At 43.8% G+C, this 23,022-nt stretch overlaps 2 protein-coding genes across 5 annotated transcripts in view; one reads left to right on the top strand and one right to left on the bottom strand.

The window, feature by feature from the left end:
- KATNAL2 (katanin catalytic subunit A1 like 2) overlaps window positions 1-6,384 on the top strand; it is a 68,295-nt gene extending 61,911 nt beyond the window's left edge. For all 4 annotated transcript variants that reach the window (XM_063453866.1, XM_063453868.1, XM_063453867.1 and 1 more), the window contains 5 exons: window positions 228-319; window positions 1,021-1,131; window positions 1,879-2,041; window positions 5,026-5,128; window positions 6,100-6,384. In XM_063453866.1, the coding sequence (XP_063309936.1) occupies window positions 228-319; window positions 1,021-1,131; window positions 1,879-2,041; window positions 5,026-5,128; window positions 6,100-6,239 (609 nt within the window). In that variant the 3' untranslated portion in view covers window positions 6,240-6,384. The remainder of the gene's footprint in view (window positions 1-227; window positions 320-1,020; window positions 1,132-1,878; window positions 2,042-5,025; window positions 5,129-6,099) is intronic.
- Window positions 6,385-6,888: 504 nt separating this feature from the next.
- Window positions 6,889-23,022, bottom strand: part of HDHD2 (haloacid dehalogenase like hydrolase domain containing 2) — a 34,584-nt gene continuing 18,450 nt past the window's right edge. Inside the window, exons 5-7 of the mRNA XM_063453871.1 lie at window positions 10,039-10,255; window positions 7,703-7,766; window positions 6,889-7,118 (exon numbers count right to left, since the gene is read on the bottom strand). Of these exons, the coding sequence (XP_063309941.1) occupies window positions 7,015-7,118; window positions 7,703-7,766; window positions 10,039-10,255 (385 nt within the window). The 3' untranslated portion in view covers window positions 6,889-7,014. The remainder of the gene's footprint in view (window positions 7,119-7,702; window positions 7,767-10,038; window positions 10,256-23,022) is intronic.

Here is a 23,022-nt window from a genome sequence, read left to right as displayed (position 1 = left end):
AAATCCTTTTATATGTAAAAGCCAAGCATGTTGAAATGAAAGTAACTATCGCATGCTCATTGGCTAACCTGTTGTTATTGTATATCATTTTTGCAGTACCCTGTCTATGAGATGCATTTTTTATTAATTTGACTCCATAATGTAGATGTTAGAAAGCGGAGCACAGTTAGTGAGGCCTTTCAGTGGACCAATATAGTCTCCTGGAATTTTTTTTTTTTTTTTGACAGGTACTCTTTGAACTTGCCAGATACCATGCCCCGTCCACAATTTTCTTGGATGAACTGGAATCTGTGATGAGCCAGAGAGGGACAGGTCCTGGGTAAGCTTGGCCATATCTGTGGTTTCGTTTAATATTTCATATTTTAATTTTTTTTTTTTTTTTGCAGTATGAACAGGTTAAGCTAGCCAACTTCATCTTCTTAAAATATTTGTAGATCAAGGCCAACATTGTGAAATCACTTCTAATATTTTTATAAGTTTACAAACATATACATATCCAGCCTTTCTAATGCCTTTAAATTGTCCATTCCTCAGTCATGTGGTCAAACGTCTCCTTCTGCAATTGTCTGTATTTTTTCTAAAAAGCTGATTGATAACGAGGGTTTTCTTGTTCCCTCTCCTTGTGTGGTTAATGTAAGCAGCTGGCCAGCTTGCCTATGCTAGTGGTTCTATTTCAACCTTTTGCATTACATTTTAAATAATGATCGGCAATAGAGCAATATGATTGGCTATAACAATTCACTGATGTTTAGCGTGTCTGATTGGCTTTAGTTCAATGTCCAATTCATACTACAGGAAATGGGTCGGGAGTGGACACAGAACTCAAAATTCCAAATAAGGAAAACAATTGGCAATAATGATTCTTTACTAGTGTATGCTTCTTTCTAAGATGTCAAATGCTGAAGGCTATTTATCTATTTAGTTTCTCATTAGGTTTTTGATCAGTATTATGTAACTGCCTACATCAACCATAACCACTGGCAGTGATATATAAAAAAAAAATTCTCTTTATCCCGGTAGAGGTGAACATGAAGGAAGTCGGCGGATGAAGACTGAATTACTGGTACAGATGGATGGCTTGTCTCGATCTGATGATCTTGTATTTGTTTTAGCCGCATCCAATCTGCCATGGTAAGAGATCAAGACTGCGCTTTGTGACTACATGTCCATGATCCTCTAAGCACAGATAAAGATTTTATTTAGAACACAGGAGAAATGGCCTTCGTTTCGGGTTAAATTGTTTAAAGATTAATTGTGAACTCTCTACTTTTGAGAGCTTCAGTTATTTATTTATTTTTTCTCCTCACAGTCACGAAAATAATCTTTCATAAACACAAAGCTACCATATGCTAATATTTAAAATGTACTCTCAGAGTTTATACCCAAGTTATTTACTATGGTTTAGCTAAGAAGGATTTGAACTTTCAAGTATCAAGTGCTTAAACCTCCCACTGCTCGTACATACAGTGATGCTGCCGTGTGCTGTAATCTGATGTAAGTGTGCATGTGAGAAAGATGGCTGATCTTTTACTGCTGCGGATAAGAACTGATTTGCTCTCTGACCTCGCTGATCTCTCTATAATCTTTCGTGTTATGAATAGGACTTACAAAAGAAAGCATAATGCAAAGTGTTTAAAAGTCCTTTTAGATTGCAAGCCCAAGTGATCAGGGCTTTCCACACAATCTGTTTCTGTGTTTAATTCATCTTAACCCCCTCTTTGCCAAAGCCATAATAGTGAAATTGTTTCCATGTGTTTTAGTCCACTTTAACCATTTGTATGTTCAATTTTAAGTTCATCTATTCAATGCCACAGAAACGAGCATTGCAATTTCTGACCTGAATGACTCACTGATCATAAAAAATGTTTTCTGTATTAGGGAGCTAGACTATGCCATGCTAAGGCGTCTAGAGAAGCGGATCCTGGTGGATCTTCCCAGTAAGGAAGCTAGACAGGTGATGATCCAGCACTGGCTGCCTCCGGTCAGTAACTCTGGAGGAGTAGAACTGAGAACTAACCTGGATTACAATGCACTGGGAGAGGTAAGTGCATAATTTTATGCTGTCACAAATCAACATCAGTGGTGTAATACACTGGGCCACACAGATTACAAATGCATTATTGCCACAAGTGTTACATTTTAAGAGGCTGTTTCAACTTTGGTCCCTGTCCCACCTTCTGGGTAGCAGCACAATCACAAGAATTCCAGGGCATACTCGTCCATTTATGATAATTTCAGCACACACAGCTCCCTTCTAGCAGTACGAATTGCTGGGATACTTTGCACTGTGTAGTCCACTCTGCTCCCTCATTCCTTCAGATTCCAGTTGGCACTGCCCTCAGGAGTGACAGATACATGAATGAGCCAGGGAGCCCACAGAGGATGCAGGTTGCTGAAATGTAACCGCTTTGACTGCCTCCAGTTACTATATAATCGAAAAGTACCTGGCCTTGGAGCCCTCTCATGTCAGTTGTCCTTAACACTGTAATATGAGACACAGGGGCGGACTGAGAACCCTCAGGGCCCCCGGGCAAAATAAATCAAGGGCCCCCTTACAGGCCCCACCCATACTCCGCAGCAAGCGCCACCCATGTCCCGCCTCCATGCACTGCCTCCAGCCACACCCTACACAATCTTTAGACACAAGGAACAAAAGTGCAATAATCCCTTCAAGGCCCCAGTAGAGACTACAATTGAGGGCTAATGGGCCATGGAGGGGGGTCTTTCTAGCAGAGGCTATCTCAGTGTCCTTTAGAGAGTGTGTTAGAAATAATCCCCTCCAGGCCCTATTAGAGACTACAATGAAGTCTAATAGGCTTGGAAGGGGGTCTTTCTAACAGAGGCCATCTCTGTGTCCCTGCTGGAAACAGTCGCCTCCAGGCCCCAGTAGAGACTACAATTGAGGGCTAATGGGCCATGGAGGGGGGGGGGGAGCATTCTAGCAGAGGCTATCTCAGTGTCCTTTAGAGAGAGTGTGTTAGAAAGAATTTCCTCCAGGTCCCATTAGAGACTACAATGGAGTCTAATGGGGCCTGGAGGGGGGTCTCTCCAACACTCTGGTTCCTATTCACAATATAGCAACACAACATAGCTGATACCTAGGCCAAGTTGGCTCCTCTTACCTTAATTACTGTTGCTGGCTGGCAGTCTGTGGGCTTGCTGGAAGGCTGTGGGCTTACTGGCTGCGGCTGGCAAGCTGTGGGCTTGCTGGCTACTGCCGGCAGGCTGTGGGCTTGCTGGCTACTGCCGGCAGGCTGTGAGCTTGCTGGCTACTGCCGGCAGGCTGTGGGCTTGCTGGCTACTGCCGGCAGGCTGTGGGCTTGCTGGAAGGCTGTGGGCTTACTGGCTGCGGCTGGCAGGCTGTGTGCTTGCTGGCAGGCCGTGGGCTTGCTGGCTGCGGCTGGCAGGCTGTGGGCTTGCTGGCTGCGGCTGGCAGGCTGTGGGCTTGCTGGCTGCGGCTGGCAGGCTGTGGCTTGCTGGCTTTAAGCCTAACTGGTGGCCTGTAGGCTGGCTGGCTGTCTACTGGCCAGCCTGTGGGCTGGCTGGCCTGTGGGTTGTCTGGCTTGCTGGCTACTGGGGCACTCGTAGATTTAAAGAAATAATCCATGCACAATAACCACTACTACTCTGTGTAGTCGTTATGGTGCCAGGAGGGCCGGGCCCCCCTCCCAGAGTAAGTAGTCAAACTGTTTAAGAACAGTTTGACAACTTACCTGGGGTCTGCTGAGATATGAGGATGTAGTAGGGTATAGGAGCAGTGGTGCCATGTGTAAGGGGTGCAGTGTGTGTGAAAGGTTCAGTGTGTGTGAGGGGGTGTAGTGTGTGAATGTGTAGGGTGTGTGGGGCAATGTGTATGTGTGGGGCAATGTGTATGTGTGTGGCAATGTTAGTATGGGGGGCTGTGTGTGTGTGGGTGGGCAGTGTATGTGTGTGTGAGGCAATGTGTGTAAATGTGTATGGTGTGTGTGGGGGCAGTGTGTGTGTATGGGGGGCAGTGTGTGAATGTGTATGGTGTGTGGGGGCAGTGTGTTTATGGGGCTAAAGTTCACTCTCACCACTGCGACCACCAGGAATACCTGGTGGTCACAGTGTTGAGAGTGAACTCTAGCCCGTAGCTCCAGGGCTAAAGTTTACTCTCGCAAGAGCCGTAACGTTGCCGTGGTAACCGCGGCAACGATCTGTGCTTGCGCAAGAAGGACCCAGAGGAGCTGCAGGCTGAGCTCCCGGGTCCTCTCTTCCTCCCTCCCCTGCCGGCTGCCCGCACGGTGCCTGCGGACAGGGGAGGGGGCAATTGCCCTCCTCTTACTCCCCCCTCCCCCTCTTCTTACCCCCCCTCCCCACTCCCACTCTCTTCTTACTCCCCCCTCCCCCTCTCCTTACTCCCCCTTCCTACTCTCCCCCTCTTCTTACCCCCCCTTCCTCTTTTTACTCCCCCCTCCCCTCTTCTTACCCCCCTCCCCCTCTTCTTACCCCCCCTCCTCTCTCCCTCTCAACCCCCTCCCTCTCTCTTTTAACCCCTCCCCGTAGCGTGGCCGAGCTGCTCTGCGTCGCCGGCCGGATTGATAGGAACACACACACACACACACACACACACACACACACACACACACACACACACACTCACTCACTCACTGTTTCCTGTACCCGGCCGGACTGACAGGAAGGTGCACACTTAGTGTGTGTGCACCTTCCTATCAATCCGGCCGGCACCGCGGACGCAGAGCAGCTCGGCCACGCTACGGGGAGGGGAGGTGAGAAGCTGCAGCCGCCTGAGCGCTCTTAAGAGAGCGCTCAGGCGGCTGCAGCATTTAAAGGGGCGAAGTGCCCGACCGGTCAGTCCGCCCCTGATGAGACACATTCACCCACTAATATCAGGACAGGCGACAACCTCCAATCCAAAACCTTTTACATATCTGAATGTTACATGTGGAATGTTTTCATTCTAGTGATCACACCCAATAGGAATATGACAAAATGCAGCTTGCCTCATAGAATGTTTATTAATCAATTTTTATTTTTTATCAGGAGACTGATGGTTACTCTGGATCTGACATTAAATTGGTTTGTAAAGAAGCCGCAATGAGACCGGTGAGAAAAATCTTTGATGCGCTTGAAAACCACCAGCCAGGTATTTGACACTTACTTCTGTGTAAAATAAGAGCCGTAAACTCTAAAAATTGCACTGTGTTGTCCCATATGTTACAGGTTCTGTGTTGTATTAACTAATTAAGGAGTTGTGGTGAGCCAGCAACTAAACTGCAAAATGCAGAATTATATAGCAAAGCTGGGTGAAAAATTAAAATATTCAACTCTGCTGAATCGGGAAATACTTAATAAAGTTATGTCAACATTCTGAGTTTATAAATATGTTCTCACTTCAACAAAACGGACCTAGGCAACCTGGGTGCCTTGTTCGATTGCTTAGTAGAGGTCTCCCAGTGAGTTTCCTAAATAATCCTGTGCATAAATGGTGAGTTCTGAGTCTCATGCAGGGTGGAGCACGTTTTGTAGATTGTGTAGAAGCACACCCTTTGTTCATTGAACTCAACCTACTCCTTCAAAATTTCTAAGACCCTCTAGTGCTGGTAGTGGATCACGGAGTTATAGCTTGTCAACTACGGAAACCTAGGTATCTGATAACTCACTTGTAAAATTTAGGGTAGAAACAATAGAGTCTGAAAAAACAGAGCTGAGTTAAACATTGTTCCAACTATGCTATTATAATCTTACATTTACCACTGCATCACAAGAATAAAATTAGACCAATTTACTCACTAGAAATTCTGAAACAAATGTAACGTGTAGGGCCAACATGGAGAAAAAAAAAACCCTCTATAGAACTGGCATCTGCCACAAAGTCTATTTCACCAAGCCCAGTGAGTTAAATCAAACAATTTTGTTATTCTCCTACTCGTAGGCTTGTTAAATATTTTCAGTTAGAACACAGTAAAATATCTCCAATAATATAACGCTCAGTGTAAAATATCTCCAGCAATATAACACCTGGTACAGATAACCTAGAAGCACCGTGTACGCGTTGCAAATTTACAAAACATTTCAGGTTGTGTTTCACTTTCAATCCTTCATTTCTTCTATTAGGTAAAAAAGATTTGCCAGTTATACACTTGGATACAGTCACTACATCTGACTTCCTGGAAGTGATAGCCCACACCAAGCCTTCTGCAAAGAACTTAACCCCAAAATACACAGCCTGGCAAAAGGAGTATGAATCTGTGTGAGGCCTTGTTACTAAACCTTGAAACCATAACGAATCAACTGCCTCTTACAAAACGTCTACTGGTGCCTGGACACTTATAACTCAAGATAATATCATGCTGTATGGAAATAATATTAAAAACAAACAAACCAGTGTTTAGATTGTGACACCCTCAATATGATCATTTATGCACTGAAAAAACGACAACTTAAATTAATAAAAAATATATTTTTTTCATAAGAATTGCCTGGGAAATAGAAAAAGAATTTAAAACCAGTCCCAATCTCCAGATGTGGGTCCTGTGCCCACTGTGGGTATCTGCTACAACTCACTGATGAGGCTCAAAGAAGGCTGAAACGATGGTCTGAGGTTGCTGTGTCTCCGGGTCATAGTGACAAGTGAACAAAAATATCCCCAGAGCGGGGATTTCAGAAGGGCAAACTATTTTCTCTAAGCTTTTGTCCATTCTGAGACGGACGTTCTGTTTTTGTTGCAGTCCCAATCTCCTCCTTTTTTTCTGGAAAGCAGTGTCTGCCCTAATCCAATGCCATAGAAACAACAAACTCAAATGCAAACTGTTAATTTATCTCACTTTACCTTTTATTCATGTACTGTGTCACATCATCACCAGTGCATTACAGCTCTTCAAACATTCTTCAAATCAAAATGTGTATTTTTTTTTAAACATAGCAGTTCAATCAGCCTGTTCCCTTACTAATTTAGCAATCGGTATACTATGAGGAGTCCAATAAATACTAGAATAAACGGAATATGTGGTCCATGAGGTTATTGGATGTTTAAAGCAGGTCATTTAGTATATGATCTACAGCTTGAGGAAAGCTTTCACATGTCCGGTAGGGACCGGGCTGAATTTTATCTTCATCTCCTGGCCTGTATTTTCCTGTTTTGACAATTAAGAAAAAGGGAAATTAGTTGTTTTTATGATCTGCCTGCTTGCAGCTAACCATGTTTTAAATAAATTCACTATTTCGGAGAACCCAACACAGCGGTGTACATGAACTATAAGAGGAGGAAATTTTGTTTGAATGGGTGCTACAGTTGGTGTATTAATCAAATGAGCTATCTCACTATGTAACTGGAACAGTGCAGGAGTAGAACTATGAGCTGTGTTCACAAAGCACCTCATAGATCCATGGCACAATGAGTAATGCGGCACCAACGTATTTATCAATGCTAATGAATGATGCAAAAATTAGTTTGAACCGGTTAATCTGAAACAAATTCCTTTTAATCCACACCCAAATGAATACATTTTTGTCCAGGATTTTCTTCTGGAGCCTTGTTCAATGAATAAGACTCCAGACTTAAGTCCTGGGCGAATCGATTAGTTTCCGTGGTGTATTAAAAAGATTTTGATTTGGAAGAACCTGGTCAAACAAATCTTTGCAAGTCAACTAATGTACAGCAAGTACAAAAGCATCATTTTATTGCATCTACATGTTAAATAGCAGATCATTAACATACCTGTTTTTACTAGTATCCCAAGCATCCCAGAATTCTGTGCTCCTCCAACATCATCCCTGCAGTCCTATACGGGGGGGAGGGAGAGAAAATGTATTAGATTTCTCAAATCTAAATTCCGAGTTGTTAGAGGGAATCTCTGAGCACCATAACCACTACATCTCACTGCATGAACAAAGTTATTTAAGTAATAAATGGCAGAGAATTGAGCACTTTTAATTATATCACAAGTTGAAGGCAGAAAAAGCAGGATAACGTAAAACTCACAGGACTTTTATTGCAAGGGAACCATCACCCACTCAATGCTTTCATACATGGTACTTTATCAAGAGACGAGTGGATCTGTTATAACCTTCAGGTGGTCTGACTTTAATATTACAATATTTGAAGGGTTACATGGATGAGGTATAAGCTGCAGGAGATCAGGTGTGGATAGAGTGGATCTGCTATAATTTGTAAATTATCAGTTTGACCAGAGCAAATGTTAAAGGGACACTTTACATGAAGCACTTCAGCTTGCTGAAATGTATTACGTGTGAAGCATCTCCTCTTAATTGCAATATATAAAAGTGCTGTTTTATTTTATTTTTTGAAATTGGTATAATTCATTTCAGAAATTACTCTCTGGCTGTCATTTAAAATGCCAGGCAGGTTTTATTCCCCATTCTGTTAGCTACACATAGCTAAGAAGTAGCAGACATACTCTGCTAGAGTGCACCTGCCCTCTTTCTCCAAGTACAAGTGTGCCTGTTGACTCACGGCTCAAAATGAGAGGCTTCTCAATTAAAAATTAAAATGTGAGGGCATGCAAAAAGCTACAGACTGCAAATATGCAGCTTTTTTTTGCAAGTTGATTTTAAATATACCCCCATTAAAAAATGAAGCAATAAATGCATGCGTGTTTTCATTGAGGGCATATCTACTAAATTGTTAAATGAATACTCCAATTTTTTTAAAATTTATTTTTGACTTGGCTGGTTCTTAAATGTACAGGGTTATTAAGTGAGAATTCAAAGTGAAATTAAAATTTCACAGCCAAACTAGAAAAAAAAAATCTGTAAGTCTCCCATATTTCCAGTTTGTGACAAATCAGTTTTAAGGCCAAATCAGCCAGTCTGGGGTCTTTGCATAATTTCCAAAGACCCCCGATGGTGACCTACTCGATACAGATCCGGTGGCGGGGGAGGACAGACATAAATGTTTTACTTACCTGAACCTGTCCCTAGATGGCGCTGCCATCCTCTTCTTTCTGATCGAGGTGCTTCAGATGCCAGGAGCCAATGTCCACACTGTACTTTTACACCAATTAGGTAAATGGAGTATCCAGCAAGATCCTCCATAGAAAGAGCTTAATTTCCCTACAGCTGTCACAGGAAATGACAAGGATTGACAATGTCAAGCTATGTCAGGTCAAGGGAAAATACTGAGACAAAGTAATCCCTACTTTGTTTTAGTATATCTTTTGACTGGGTTGGAATTTTTTTAGTAAAATTCCAACCCAGTCAATCTGAATATATTTATAGAATACTCATTTTGGATGTGGCTGAAGGAACTGCTTTAAATGTGATATTCACTTAGAATTCTTACTTTAGTGAATAACCTTGTGAGCTGGTTGTATTAGGGCCGTCTTTACCTCTCGTCTAATATTTTGGATGTCAATTTCTCCCATTCTATGATTTAAAAGCGCTGCAAGGAATGAAAACGCCAATCTGACTTTTGGCTAAACTTCCATGTATGATTTAATAGTAATCAATTAATGAAACCAACTACTAAATCTTATTGCAAATTCAAAGTGAATTTCAAATTCAAGGCCAGAGTAGCTGAATAGAAAGCAGTGGATTTTTTCCCATCTCTGCTATTTTGACTGTAAATTTGACATTCACATTTAATCAAGCCCCAGTAATCTACTAGTACAGTTTTTATTTACCAGCTACAACCACTGGAGGTCACTGTTGCATTTAAGCATTTAAGGATTTAGCATTTATATAGCACAATTTTTCCCCCAAAGTGCTTACATGCCACCCAATTGTCCCAAGTGCGGCAAGACAGTCCCGATTTTGGTGTCCTGTCCTGCTCTTAGGGACACCAGGGAACTGTCCCCTATAATTATATAATCCTAACATGCGCTCGCTCCACGATTAGGGCACATGGACCTGGCAAGGAGCACTGAAACTGCTCCCTGCCAGGTCTGCCCTCAATGGGCCAGTCTGCATGGTGGATGAGCAGCCTGGCGTACATCCATGCCAATAAATCTGCCATCAGTAAAGGCTTTGTCAGACATTAGATGTGGAAGGTGAACAGTGCCATACAAAGGGATGCTGGGAGATCTAGTTACTTACATCTCCAATCATGATAGCTTCCTCCGGAAGGCAGCCAATACTCCTCAGGGCTTCCAAGAAGAATGTCTTTTCTGGCTTTCCAACCACAATGGCCTTTGAGTCTGTAGCATATTCCAATCCTGTCACAAAAGCCCCAGGGCCAAGTGCCAAGCCATCTTTCTTCTTGTAATACCTGGCCTTGTGGATTGCTATGATTGGGGCCCCGTCCAATGCAAGTCTGACAAAATAAGGTGTGTAGAAGGGAGAGGTTAGCAAATTAAAAAAAACAACAACAATATAGTGCCAAACTAGGCCTGAATCCCTAGCATGCTATTCCAGGCTGGCTACAAACTGCATACTGATCCACAAGTTGGTGGAAAACCCAAATTGAATTGACCTGCATTTCTGCCATGCAAAATGTTAAATATATTTCACAATCGGATGTTTCTGATTGTCCAGCTGTGTTACATTAACAATTACAGCCTGGGGGGGCGTGGCCGACTGCCGAGGTGGACGGACGCATGGAGTGAGAGCTCCCGGTCCGAAACAGCCACTGTGAGATTTAAAGCAGCTCTTACCCCCGGCTAACGTCGAGAAACAGGCGAGGTACCTCTCTTCTACCTCCCATGGCCCCAGCAAACAAAGTTGACGGATCCGATCCGCCTGGCGAAAAAAAAGACCGGTCGCGGCCGGCGCAAGATGGCGGCGGCGAGGAGCTGGAATCCTCACAGGCCTCAAACCCTCACACGGATTATGAGGAGCAGCGCTACACTGACGCCCCGGTCACAGAAAAAAAAAAAACTGTATGCAATGCTGCAAGACTTCAGGCTCATTCTGCAGTCTGACTTGAAAAAAGCCACAAATGATATCAAGAAGGAAATAGCAGATCTAGGAGAAAGAACTAATAATCTGGAAACCCGAACCGATGACATATGCACAGCGCAAGACACTTTGGCAGACACTGTGCAATCATTGGTAGAAGAACAGCAATTCCTGAAAAGGAAAGTGGCAGACATGGAAGACCGCTCACGCAGAAACAATATACGTTTTCGCGGAATTCCAGAAAGCGTCACAAGAGACCAACTGCCTCACTACCTAACATCTCTGTGCAAGTCCCTGATGCCAGGAATAGCGGACCCGGAATGGCTCATGGACCGAGCCCACAGACTACCGAAACCGCAAAACCTGCGCCAAGATACGCCACGCGACGTGGTAGCACGTTTCCACTACTATAAAACAAAAGATTCTCTACTACAGGCGGCGAGGAAAATATACACAATGCCTGAACCACATGTTGGCGTCCAACTATACGCAGACCTGTCGGCTATGACAATGAGCAGGCGTAGAGAGTTCATCAACGTAACAAAGTCCCTGAGAAACAACGACATACAATACCGATGGGGCTATCCGACAAAATTACTCATATGGAGGAACGCCAAAACACATACCGTCAATGAACCAGAGGTGGGAATGCGCTTGCTGAAGGAATGGGGACTATTCCCACTGCCAACACAAGACGCTCTGACTGCAGCATCCCCGAAACGACCGCATGCAGAATGGCAGATGGCGGGCTCGCCACGCAGAAAGGAATAAGGCTCCGGGACCTGACCCAATAGAGACATACCACTAACCTACTGCAAAAATTGAACACTAAGAAACACTCTGACCCATTGCTAGCCTCCTGATCTATGACATGCTTGTGGCAAAACCGACCTCGCCACGTGTCCTTGGAGGGGGCTGCTTGCCCGCCTCTTGCCTTTGGACTATGGACCCGACTTTATGTGAATGTGTTAACCCAGATAGCTATGCCATGGAGCCCATTCGTGTAGTTAAAGACTTCGGCCGCAAGACGCAAATGGCACTTCAAGACCCCAGTACAGTACAACACTATACCAGGATCATGGATGATTCTCTAACAATACTTACACTAAACGTTAAAGGTCTCAACAGCCCACATAAAAGGAGATTAGCGGTACAAGAAATGACTAAATCCAAGGCAGCAATTATAAGTCTACAAGAGACACACTTTTGTATTAGGAAACCCCCAAAATTCAATATCAAAAACTATCCCCAATGTTACCATGCTATGTCCACCACTAAAGCCAAAGATGTTGCTATCTATTTCCATAGGGATTGGGCATTCACACCATCCAACCAATTTGCAAGCCGGGACGGGAGAATACTAATACTAGTGGGCTCCCTGAACGGTCTGTCGGTGACTATAGCTTCCATTTATGCGCCAAACGATAAGCAAAAAACCTTCCTCAATACAGTATTTAGCTCAGAGTGGGCCGCACAATCATATGCGGTGATTTTAACTGTGCCCCGGACCCCAATGTGGATATAAGAAGAGAGGGAAACAAACTACCACAACAACACTCAATCTCACTAGGCCAACACGTTAGGAAATTGTTGCACGTGCATGACTTTTACGACACTTGGAGAGGTCTTAACCCGAGTGGGAGAGACTACAAGTACTATTCAACGGTCCATAGGACCTACACGAGAATTGATCTCTGCTTGCTAGATACTAAAACGCTGCCCTTTGCCACTAAAGCACACATAGGACCGATCACGTGGTCTGATCATGCCCCATATGTCGTGACCATGCGAATCTCATACCCAGCTAGAGGACGGGGCACGTGGCGTCTAAATGACGGTCTTTTAGACGTACCAGCACACCTTCAAAGACTACAGGCCCGTGTAGAGGAATATTTCACCGACCATGCTCAATGCTAGTCATCCGAAACTACACAATGGCTGGCCCATAAGGCGGTCATGAGGGGCGAATTAATCCAAATAGGGGCTAGAACAAAGAGACTACACTACACAACACGACACTGCACAAAGTAGAGCAAGACTTGGCCAAAGTAGAATTCATTCATAAAACAAGCCCCACAATAGGAACGCATAAACAATTAATATCACTTCACACAGCACTAAACAGCCTCAACCTCGCAACAACGGAACGACACTTGAGGTTCTTGAAGAAATCACACTATGTCATGGGCAACAAAGCTGGAAGAATGTTGGCCAGCAAAGCGAAACAAACAAAACTGCACTCCAAAATCCCATACATGACCTCCGATACAGGGGATAAACTATATAACCCCCAAGACATAGTAAACGAACTAGCGAAATACTATGCATCATTATACCAATTAGAAAAAGACCCCTCCACACACCAGCCGACGGAAGACGAGATCGTCAGTTTTCTGGATAGGGCACCCCTAGTCAGTCTAACACAGGCACAATGCACTCAACTAGAGAGTCCCTTCACAGAGGATGAAGTAGAAACCGCAATGAGATCCATACCCAAGCACAAGGCCCCAGGACCGGACGGGATGTCCAATTATTACTACATAAAACTGGCCAAACAACTAATCACACCTCTCACCAAACTATTTAATCACATAAAAGAAGTAGGAATCATGCCCACAGAAATGCTAGAAGCACACATAGTGACACTACCCAAACCCAATAAACCCCCCACACAATGTGCAAACCTACGCCCAATTTCCCTCTTGAACGCAGACACCAAACTGTACGCCAAACTCATTGCTTCCAGACTCAAACCAATCCTTCCAGACCTCGTATCGGAAGAGCAGGCGGGCTTTGTCCAAGGCCGGCAAGTAGGGGACAACACTAAGCACTTCTTGAACCTGATAGAGTGGGCAAATACCTCACACCAAGCAGGACTCTTGCTAGCGCTCGATGCTGAGAAGGCATTTGACCGCCTGCACTGGAGGTATATGTTACTTACTCTAACCAAAATGGGATTCCCTCCGGCTTTCAGGTCAAGCATAATGGCACTGTACCAAAACCCTTCGGCAAAAGTGTTTAGCACCGGCTTCATCTCTGACAGGCTTGTCATACGTAATGGCACCAGACAAGGCTGCCCCCTCTCCCCTCTAATTTTTATCTTATGCTTAGAACCACTAATAAGGATAGTGAAACAGGACCCCACCATACATGGGCTGAGCACCAAGAAACTCGCTCTGTTTGCCGACGACATACTGCTGTTTGTTACAAAACCAGAGTCCTCCTTACCCTCTATAATTAGAACGTTGGCAGGTTATGGGGAAATATCGTACTATAAGAACAACATAACCAAAACGCAAGCTTTGCCAATAAATCTACCAAAAACTGTGTTAGAAAAATTAAAACCGCAACATCCCTTTGATTGGCGCACTAACTCTTTACAATACCTAGGCGTAAAACTTGCCAAAACCCTTCAAACAGTGACCAAAGAAAATCATTATCCTATGCTCAAAAAAATTAAAACTACCCTTAAACAGTGGGATGGCATGGATCCCTCTTGGCTTGGACGTATCAATCTTATCAAAATGATGACACAGCCATACATCCTATACTTATTTAGAACCCTACCCATATCTCTCCCGAACTCCCTGCTTAAACAATTCCAAAGCACGGTAAATGCACACATTTGGAAGAAGAAACCCCCGAGAGTAGCTAAAGGGTGTCTGGGACTCCCCTACGTCAAAGGTGGGCTGGGTATGCCAGACGTAACTGCATATTACAGGGCATCTTTCTTAGCACAAGGAATACGACTCCTTAGGAACCACAACCCCTCCCGAAAACCACTCTGGCTGTCGTTAGAAAATGAATGTCTAGAAACGCATGATACCGTCCACTACTTGTGGACATGCTCCACGCCTCGAACATCTGCGTGCCCGACCCTACGGTGCTCGATCACCATGCTTAAAGCGTGGAAGGTCTGGATCCCGCAGGTGTTTAACCCGACACGGCTCTTTAGGAAAGCACCAATCACAACCTTAGCAGCCTACTCCCCGGGCATACAAGTGGGTAAATGGCTGAACAAAGGAGCGAGACTAGTGAGTGACTTAATGACGGGAGACGTGGTAAAACCATTCTCCGACTTAAAAGGGATTAGACCCTAGAGATCTGTATCTCTACTTGAGAATTAAAAACATAATACTAACCCGTAGCAAACAAACAGTCGTTCGGACCGGAACTCTGACACTCCAACCAAGCCACTTATCACTGAACAGATTAGCAAAACCCCTCTCCCTATGTTATAACGCGCTCATTACAGGCAATACCCCAGATAAATTGCAGTACATGGCAAAATGGGAGAAGGACCTAGGATACCAAATCTCCCAAGCAGAGTGGCAGTCTGCAATGGCAAATACAAAACAGGCATCGAGTAGCCTCTCGCTATGGGAGGCCTACTGTAAGATAACTATGAGGTGGTATCTAGTACCACAGAGGTTAGCGAGTGTGACGGAACACTGGAGTACCTCCGCCAATCGATGCTCCTAGTGCACGCTGAGGACTCCAAGCACTCCAACTGACACCATCAGCACTGCAGACCCCACTTCCAGCGATACAGCTGCGCCGGGGTCTCGCCGTCTCCACCCACCCTGGATCCACGACCAGGATCCAGCTCTCAGTGGGTGACCCTCTCCTAAATTCAGAGAGCGTAGCAGGAACAAATCAAGCTCTTGCAAGAGCCGACTCTGGGGAGTATGTGATTATAGCAATCCCCAGAGTGTAGTTATCCCATCCCCCAAGCATGAGCCAAGGCTTCAAGAAAGGTTCAAGATGATCTGATTTTAATGACCACACACTGGCTTTTATGCAAGTCCCCATGCAAGGGAACATCCCACAGGGTGGGACACAGTGCAACCAATCACAGACAATACAAACAAAACACTCCCACAGTGACATCACAATCCCTCCTCTCTATCCTGGAGATAATTGGGAAGTAATCAAATTACCTCCCAGGACAGAGGCAAGACTCCATTAACCACATGGTTACAAAAAGACATAAAATTACACAATGTTACAATGACTACATAAAACATATACATGCAACATATCCCCAGATAGCTTAGATCTGAGTGCACATTATTATTGAATGGCGCTCAGATCACATACATACAATTCAATCGCCATGGAGCCAAAGTCTTTTCCATCGTCTTTTGTTACACAAATAGACTCCATGGCATAGCTATCTGGGATAGCACTACTACCATACTGAAAGTCCAGAACGCCCCAGCAGAAATACACAAATAAACCTTTCTGCAGGGGAAAATACCGCTATCAGCACATGGGCCATAGTCGGAAGGCAGGAGGCTAGCCAGTAGTCCCAGCGAGTATGTACTCAGGCGTTACGAACCTGTGCTGGAGATGCGAGTCAGATACTGGAACCATGCTCCACATGTTCTGGACGTGCCCTTTAATAAATGAATTCTGGAAACAAATCCAAACCTTGATCTCACGTAGGACTAGCACATATATTCCTCTGCAACCAGAAAAATACTTACTACACGTTATACAAAACCTAGACACACACCCTCACAAAAAAAGTGATCTTAAATATACTGACGGTGGAAAAAGTAGCCTTAGCCGGCAACTGGAAGAGCAAGCAGGTTCCTCAGATAGATATTATTACCAACAAAGTGGATATAATTAGTGCATATGAGAAAATGTCCAGCAGGTTGAGAGGATGCCTAGGAAAATATGATAAGGAATGGGCATGTTGGGTAGCTACCTAGTCGCCAAATGGTATCTCAGACAGAATGAACGATTGGATCAAATGAATGATCACCCCCTCATGATGGGCCATTTAAGGTGTCAGGGTGTTGAGGTGTTATTGCTTGCTAGCTTGTGGAGTGAAGCTAAATCCAGGGACCCCCCCCCCCCCTCCCCCCTCCATTCTCTTTTCTGTACCCCATTCCCCACCCAGTTAGAAAAATTAAACAAAACGCATGTTTCGACGCTGTATGCATCACATCGGAAATCACCTGTTAAATACTCTGACATTCTGACTAGTTACAGGACGAAATGTCAATGTTACCTGTAAATGATGTTTGTGAAGGTGGAATGTAAACCGTTTACCATGATATGTGTTGCAAATATTACTCAATAAAAACGATAAATGGAAAAAAAAACAATTACAGCCCGGAAGAATATATTTTCATTTTAAAAACACATTTAATGGCAACCTCACAATGCAAAGAAATACACACCTTATAGTTTTTGTTGTTTTTAAAATAAAAATAAACATAAAATGATTTCCCTTTGCTGTGGATAAAATCTATTTTTGTGTGCAATTGAGGGGCAGATCACAAAAATTGTTTGTACTGGCACTTCATGTATTTATATAAAATGATCATACTCTGTCTGAGGAGTATTTATTTCAAATGCAGACACAAGCAATTTCTGTTTCTAACAGTAGATAAATATATCAGTCAGATTTTGTTGTATCACTTTTTCTGACCTTACATTATGGTTGTACCAAATTCCTTCTTAAACAATCTGATTACCACTGCAATGATAGCTCTGAAATAATTTATATACGATTTCATACAGATTTTAAGACAAAAGTTATATATTAAAAGGGCATAGAATAATTTCCTAAATATTTGCCTAGAAGTTTGTCATTAGAGGAATTTGTACTTCCCAGGATTCTTAGTATTATATCCGCCCTGGCCTTACCTGAACTGGATTGGATTGATATGTAATTTGCCAAATCATTAATATAAATAAAAATAAAAGTTTTGATTTTATTTGAAATACATGTCTTGCTCAATGTACTACCATTGCTCTGAAGAACTGAGGTTTTATTGCGAGAGCTGCAGATCTCTTGTCTGGAGCATTGCAAGCCCTCCCCTTCTAAACCAGCCCAGGAGAAGCCCAGGAAGCTCAATCAGAAGTCTAAAAATATATAATTTTTGTGAGCACTGTTACAAACAGTCTCCAGAGTCTACATTAAAGGGCCACTATAGTCACCAGAACCACTACAGCTTAATGGCTTTTAATGGAAACACACTGCCATTTCAGATGAAATACACTTTGTGCAGAATTGGTGTTGGCCCATATAGCAGATCATATGGATGGGGCATTGTGATGTCACATGGGGGGGCAGCAAATTTTTGTTTGCCTAGGCCGGCAAAAATTCTTGCACCGGCCCTGACAACAGCCCCCAAGATACTGGGGGGGGGGGGGCACCGTTAAAACACTATATCTCCAATATCATGTGTGTGTGTGTTCATTGTCGCTATGACTATGTTTTACATTTATTTAGAAATAAGCTGAAACCCCACATCTACTGTACATATAATTTTTCAAAGTATCAATTTCTATAAAAATCTGCAGTTTTTGTAAAACATAAAAAAGAAAAAAAGAAAGAGGACACACTTTTCAGCAAGCTAAAGTGCTTTAAGGGTCCGGAGATTCCCTTTAATGTACAGTGGGGTGTAGATGTTAGGCAGCCTTGCACTAGCCTGTAAATATGAAAGAGCAGGCCGTCTGTCTCAGCTCCAATCTGTGTGTATTTTTATTAAAGTGCACATTAGGATATTCTACTGAAAGCAATATTATGCTCTATGTCCACGTTTCTAACCCTGTTCTGCTGTGCTGGTCTATAAATATACATTTTCATGAGGCCGAGCCCTCTGGTTCGCTGCTCCCAATTTCCTGTCTACTCAGAATTTGATACAATAAAAACCAAAGCTTGAAAGAGTTTACTCTCCAGCAGGTTTCTTTGTGTAATCTCTGACAGCAATAAAGACACCTGCGTTTACTATAAACCAGCACTAAAAAAGAAACACGTCCTGTCTCTGCTGCGCACCAGTTCTGCAATTGCTCCATACCAAGAATTGCGCCCCTGCCCGTGCCATAAAACCTTCTGTATTTAGTGTTCCCACAGTGTTAGCTGTCACTTATTACACCTACGATACAATTATCACTCTTAGCAAATATAAAACTAAACTGGCATTGCACACAGTGAGGGCACAAACTGGTTCTGCTTGTGAGAAAGGGCAGGGGTCAGATACAGAGGTCATGATCAGCAAGAATTAATTAAAATTCAACTTTAAAAGAAAAAACAAAAACAAAACTGGTCTTTCCATAGACTCCTATAGGTTATAGGTTAACTTGTGAAAGGCGTGATAAATAAAGATTGGGGATTATCTATGCCAAGTTTATTTACAATGTGGGGAGATTTTTTCAGCAATTGAGAGTTTTTGATCTAGTGGAAACACCTAGGGGTGGGATGATAATTATGATCATGATAATTCCGTAAATTAATCCCTAATTGATATTGATTTACTCATCACATGTGGAAATACTTTAGTTTAACTTGCTGGTGTCTCTGGGCTCTTGGGATCCTATTTAGTTTTAAATTTAATGTTAAGTCTGTAGACAGCTCCCGAGTTTAACATTAGGCCAAACGAGAGATGCCGAGTTCTATGGTAAATCTACAGGATGTGGTGATCTTCCAGGTAAAGTCTCTACAAATATCAGATGAGTTCATTGTTCAGTATGTGGTTATCTGATAAGTAAAGTTTTAAAGGACCACTAAATTCACTCAAGTCACTTCATCTCAATGTGCAGTGGTCCCTTAGTTTTAACCCTGCAACGTCAAACATCGAAGTTTTATAAAAAACTGCAATGTTTACATTGTAGCATTAAATCCACCTCCTGTGGCTGTTACATTGCCATCCACTAGAGGCAATTCCGCGTCACTGACCAGCAGGCTGGTGTGTAGTCAGTAAAAATGCAGATAAATGTGCTTCTGATGGACATTTATCAGCAGTTTTACTTTGAGCTGACAACGTCTGGCATTAAATCCAGCCAAAATTTGAAGAAAGAAAAAACTATTTACAAAAAATAGTCGATAGTTATCGGGTTTGGTTAATAATTCTCCTGCAGTTTTTGTTTTTTTTTTTAAATTCTTTATTTTTGTTGTGCGGGTGGGTACACGGTTCTCACAAACGCCACAACAGCGTATATCAACATACATCAACATATAAAATTAGTATGACAGTGGCTAGCGTGGTCACACATTTTTTTTTTTTTTTTTAAACGTATGCAGGGGTTACAATTATTGCCTATATAATAGATTGTTGAGGTTACAATTACATGATGGGAACAGTTGGATGTCTAACATGCAGCACTTGCTGAAGTGATGCAAGGGTGAGTGTGCTCTCAGCACCTATGGGTCAGGGTGTAACAGTTGCCTCTCTGGTCGCTAGGTGGAGCTAGGAGCGTGTTGGAGAGGCTAGAGTCCCCTTTCACTTGACACCTGGGTCAGTTATAATGACTAATTTCTCTAAAGAATATAAAGGGGATTGAGGGGGGAGTGAAAATTGTGCATTTTGCACATAAATCAATGGAGAGGATAAGCACACATGTCTAAAGTAGTGGGCAACATTCTAAACTCAAAGAAAAAGAAAAAGAAAAAAACACAAGTACAACGTTACTTATAAAGGCTTGAGAACAGGGTCCAATAACGTAGACTTAAACGTTGTTAGTGACAAAGAGTTCATGGCACCGATGCCGATGCTTTTTCTCCCCTCTGGGCCGCTGGTACAAAGGGTCGCGCTGTGGCAGGGTTCCAGGTTGTAGTTGTCGTCGGCTTGTTAGGTTCTGCTGGGCCTGGTGTCTGCCGTCCCCATGCGAGCTGCTGCAGGATGTCAGGTATTTCAGAAGCGTCACGTAGTTTCAGATGACCAGTGTCTCTGGGGATAATCAGGGCTTTGGGTGCGCCCCAGCGGTAAGGTATATTATGTGCCAAGAGCTCTGTGGTCAGAGGCCGCAAAGACCGTCTCCAGTCCATGGTGGCCTTAGACAGATCCGGGTAGAAGGTCAGTGAGTGGCCCTCAAAGCGCACGGCCGCCATGAAGGTCTGGCGATCTCGGCCTTGTTGAAATCTGATAATTACATCATTTCCTTTTTCTGGTGCCCCAGTTTGCGGTCTGGAGATGCGGAAGCAACTGTCCAGTGGCATTCCTTTGGCCTGCTTGGCCGTAAAGAGTGTGGTGAGCAAACTGCGAAATAAATGCGGCAGTTCCGCGGTCTCCACCGCTTCAGGTAGGCCTCGGATTTTAAGGTTCTTCCAGCGCCTCCTGTCTTCTAGCGCCGCCATATTGTCTTGTTGCTGCCTTTGTGTCTGTTGTAGGGCAGAAATTTGTTGCTCCATTGAGTTCAGTCGGGATTCCTGTGCGGCGGTATTAAGCTCCGCGTTTTGCAGGCGGGCTACCACTCCGCTGATCTCGTCACGGAACACGCCTATGTCGGCCGCTATATTGCGGCGTAGTTCACCCAGCATGTCCTTGAGCTTTTCCTCAGTAATGCTAGATTTTTCGGGCGGGTTAGTCGGTCCGCTCACTGCCCCGGTATCGTAGTCGTCCTCCTCTGACTCTGTGGCCTCACTGAATGAGTGGTATAGGCCTTCCCGCTGCGGCGCCATATCGGGCCTTTGGCGGTTTTGAGGCCTCCGCAGGAGTTCTCCGATGTCCGCGGTAGATGGAGGTCTGTCTGGTCTCGATTTTTTGTTTCGCCGCCCCATGCCTATCCTAGAGCAGGCAGCTGCCCAGTTAGTCGTGAAAATTGCTTTTTCTTCTGTTTTTATGCCCAGTTTGTGAGTATCTCTCGGAGCTCGAGACATGTGCGTCCGCTCGGTATGGCTGCTAGCTCCGCCCCCCCCTCCTGCAGTTTTATATTGATGACATCAATTATGTCACCAGTGATAATGCCTATGACATCATCCATTACATCATGCTACTAACCAGGTAAACTAGAATCGAAAATTAATATTTGTGATATCACAGATTATGTCACAGTTTACATAATTGGTAACATCACCTATGACCTCATTAACAGTGTCACTAGTCACAGCATCTTACAGGTCACACCATGAGTAGAAATGTATATATAGCACTGTGTCGAAATATATGCCACTTCTTTTAGACGTGAAGTTCTAGAGAGACGTTTTGTTAGACATGACGCTCGTTGATGACTTTAAAATGTGTTTACTGTGGGCTAAGAGGGCGACGTGTGTGTGTGTGTGTTTTTGTGTGTTAAGTCAAGAGAAAGGGTGAATAGGCTGCCGGTCAGTAAGAGTTGGCTGAGATTGAGAAGGTGGATGTGTGTGAGGGACAGGGTGACGTGGTGAAGGAGAGGTTTGAACTGGAGGTAGAGAGGGTAAGGAGGAGAGAGGATAAAATTAGACAGTTGTCCCTGAGAACTGAGAGGGTCAGCAGATGCTGGTGTGACATAGAAGGGGCATAGAAGATGAAATATAAAGGGTGAGAGGGAAATCGAGGCTTCAGGAAAAGGAAGTGTAAAAAGGTGGTTGCGTCTGAGAAAGAGGAAGTGCTTGTGTACGAAGCTCAGAATATGGGCTAGTACAGGATTAAGCAACTCCGGCACTCCAGATGTTGTTGACTACACCTCCCATAATGCTCGTACAGCCATAATAATGACAAAGCATCGGGGGAGAGTCAAAGGGTGCCTACTCCTGGACTAGTGAGAGGAAAATGGGGTTTAGTAGGTTTGTTCTTAGGACAAGGTGACTGTGGGGGAACTAGTATTTTATTAAATACGGTATCTATCATCTGTAGGATGATGTCATTTATGCTGCCATAAGCAATATCGCCAGTAAAGGGAAGCCACCCACTCCCTACCTGTGCAGTTTAAGTTTGCAATTTCCTTGAATTTTAATGTTTTATTGACAACTTAAAGGGATACTACAGGGCCAGGAACACAAGCATGTATCCCTGACCCTATAGGGTTAAAACAACCATCTAGCACCCCCGCCCCCACCTAAATATGGTAAAAATCTTACCTTTGTTCCAGTCTGCTGTTGCACTGGATTGGCTGAGACTGTCAAGGAGGCAGATCAGGGGCAGAGCCAGTACAAGTCAAACACAGCCCTGGCCAATCAGCATCTCCTCATAGAGATGTATTGAATCAATGCAGCTTTATGAAAAAAGGTAAGTGTTCACATGCAGAGAGTGGAGAAACTGAATGTCAGTGCTGTACAAGGTGCAGCACTGCCCCAGGAAGCACCTCTAGCAGCCATCTGAGGAGTGAAGGTAACACTAGGATGTAATGTGAACACTACATTTTCTCTGAAAAGACAGGTGTTTACTGCAAAAAAAAACCTGAAGGTAATGAATACACTCACCAGAACAAATACAAGAAGCTGTAGTTGTCCTGGTGACTATAGTG

Source organism: Pelobates fuscus, chromosome 5 (genome assembly GCF_036172605.1).
Source record: "Pelobates fuscus isolate aPelFus1 chromosome 5, aPelFus1.pri, whole genome shotgun sequence".
Classification (NCBI taxonomy): domain Eukaryota; kingdom Metazoa; phylum Chordata; class Amphibia; order Anura; family Pelobatidae; genus Pelobates; species Pelobates fuscus.
Note: the sequence above shows the minus strand (reverse complement) of the source record. Positions and strands in the feature narration are given on the sequence as shown.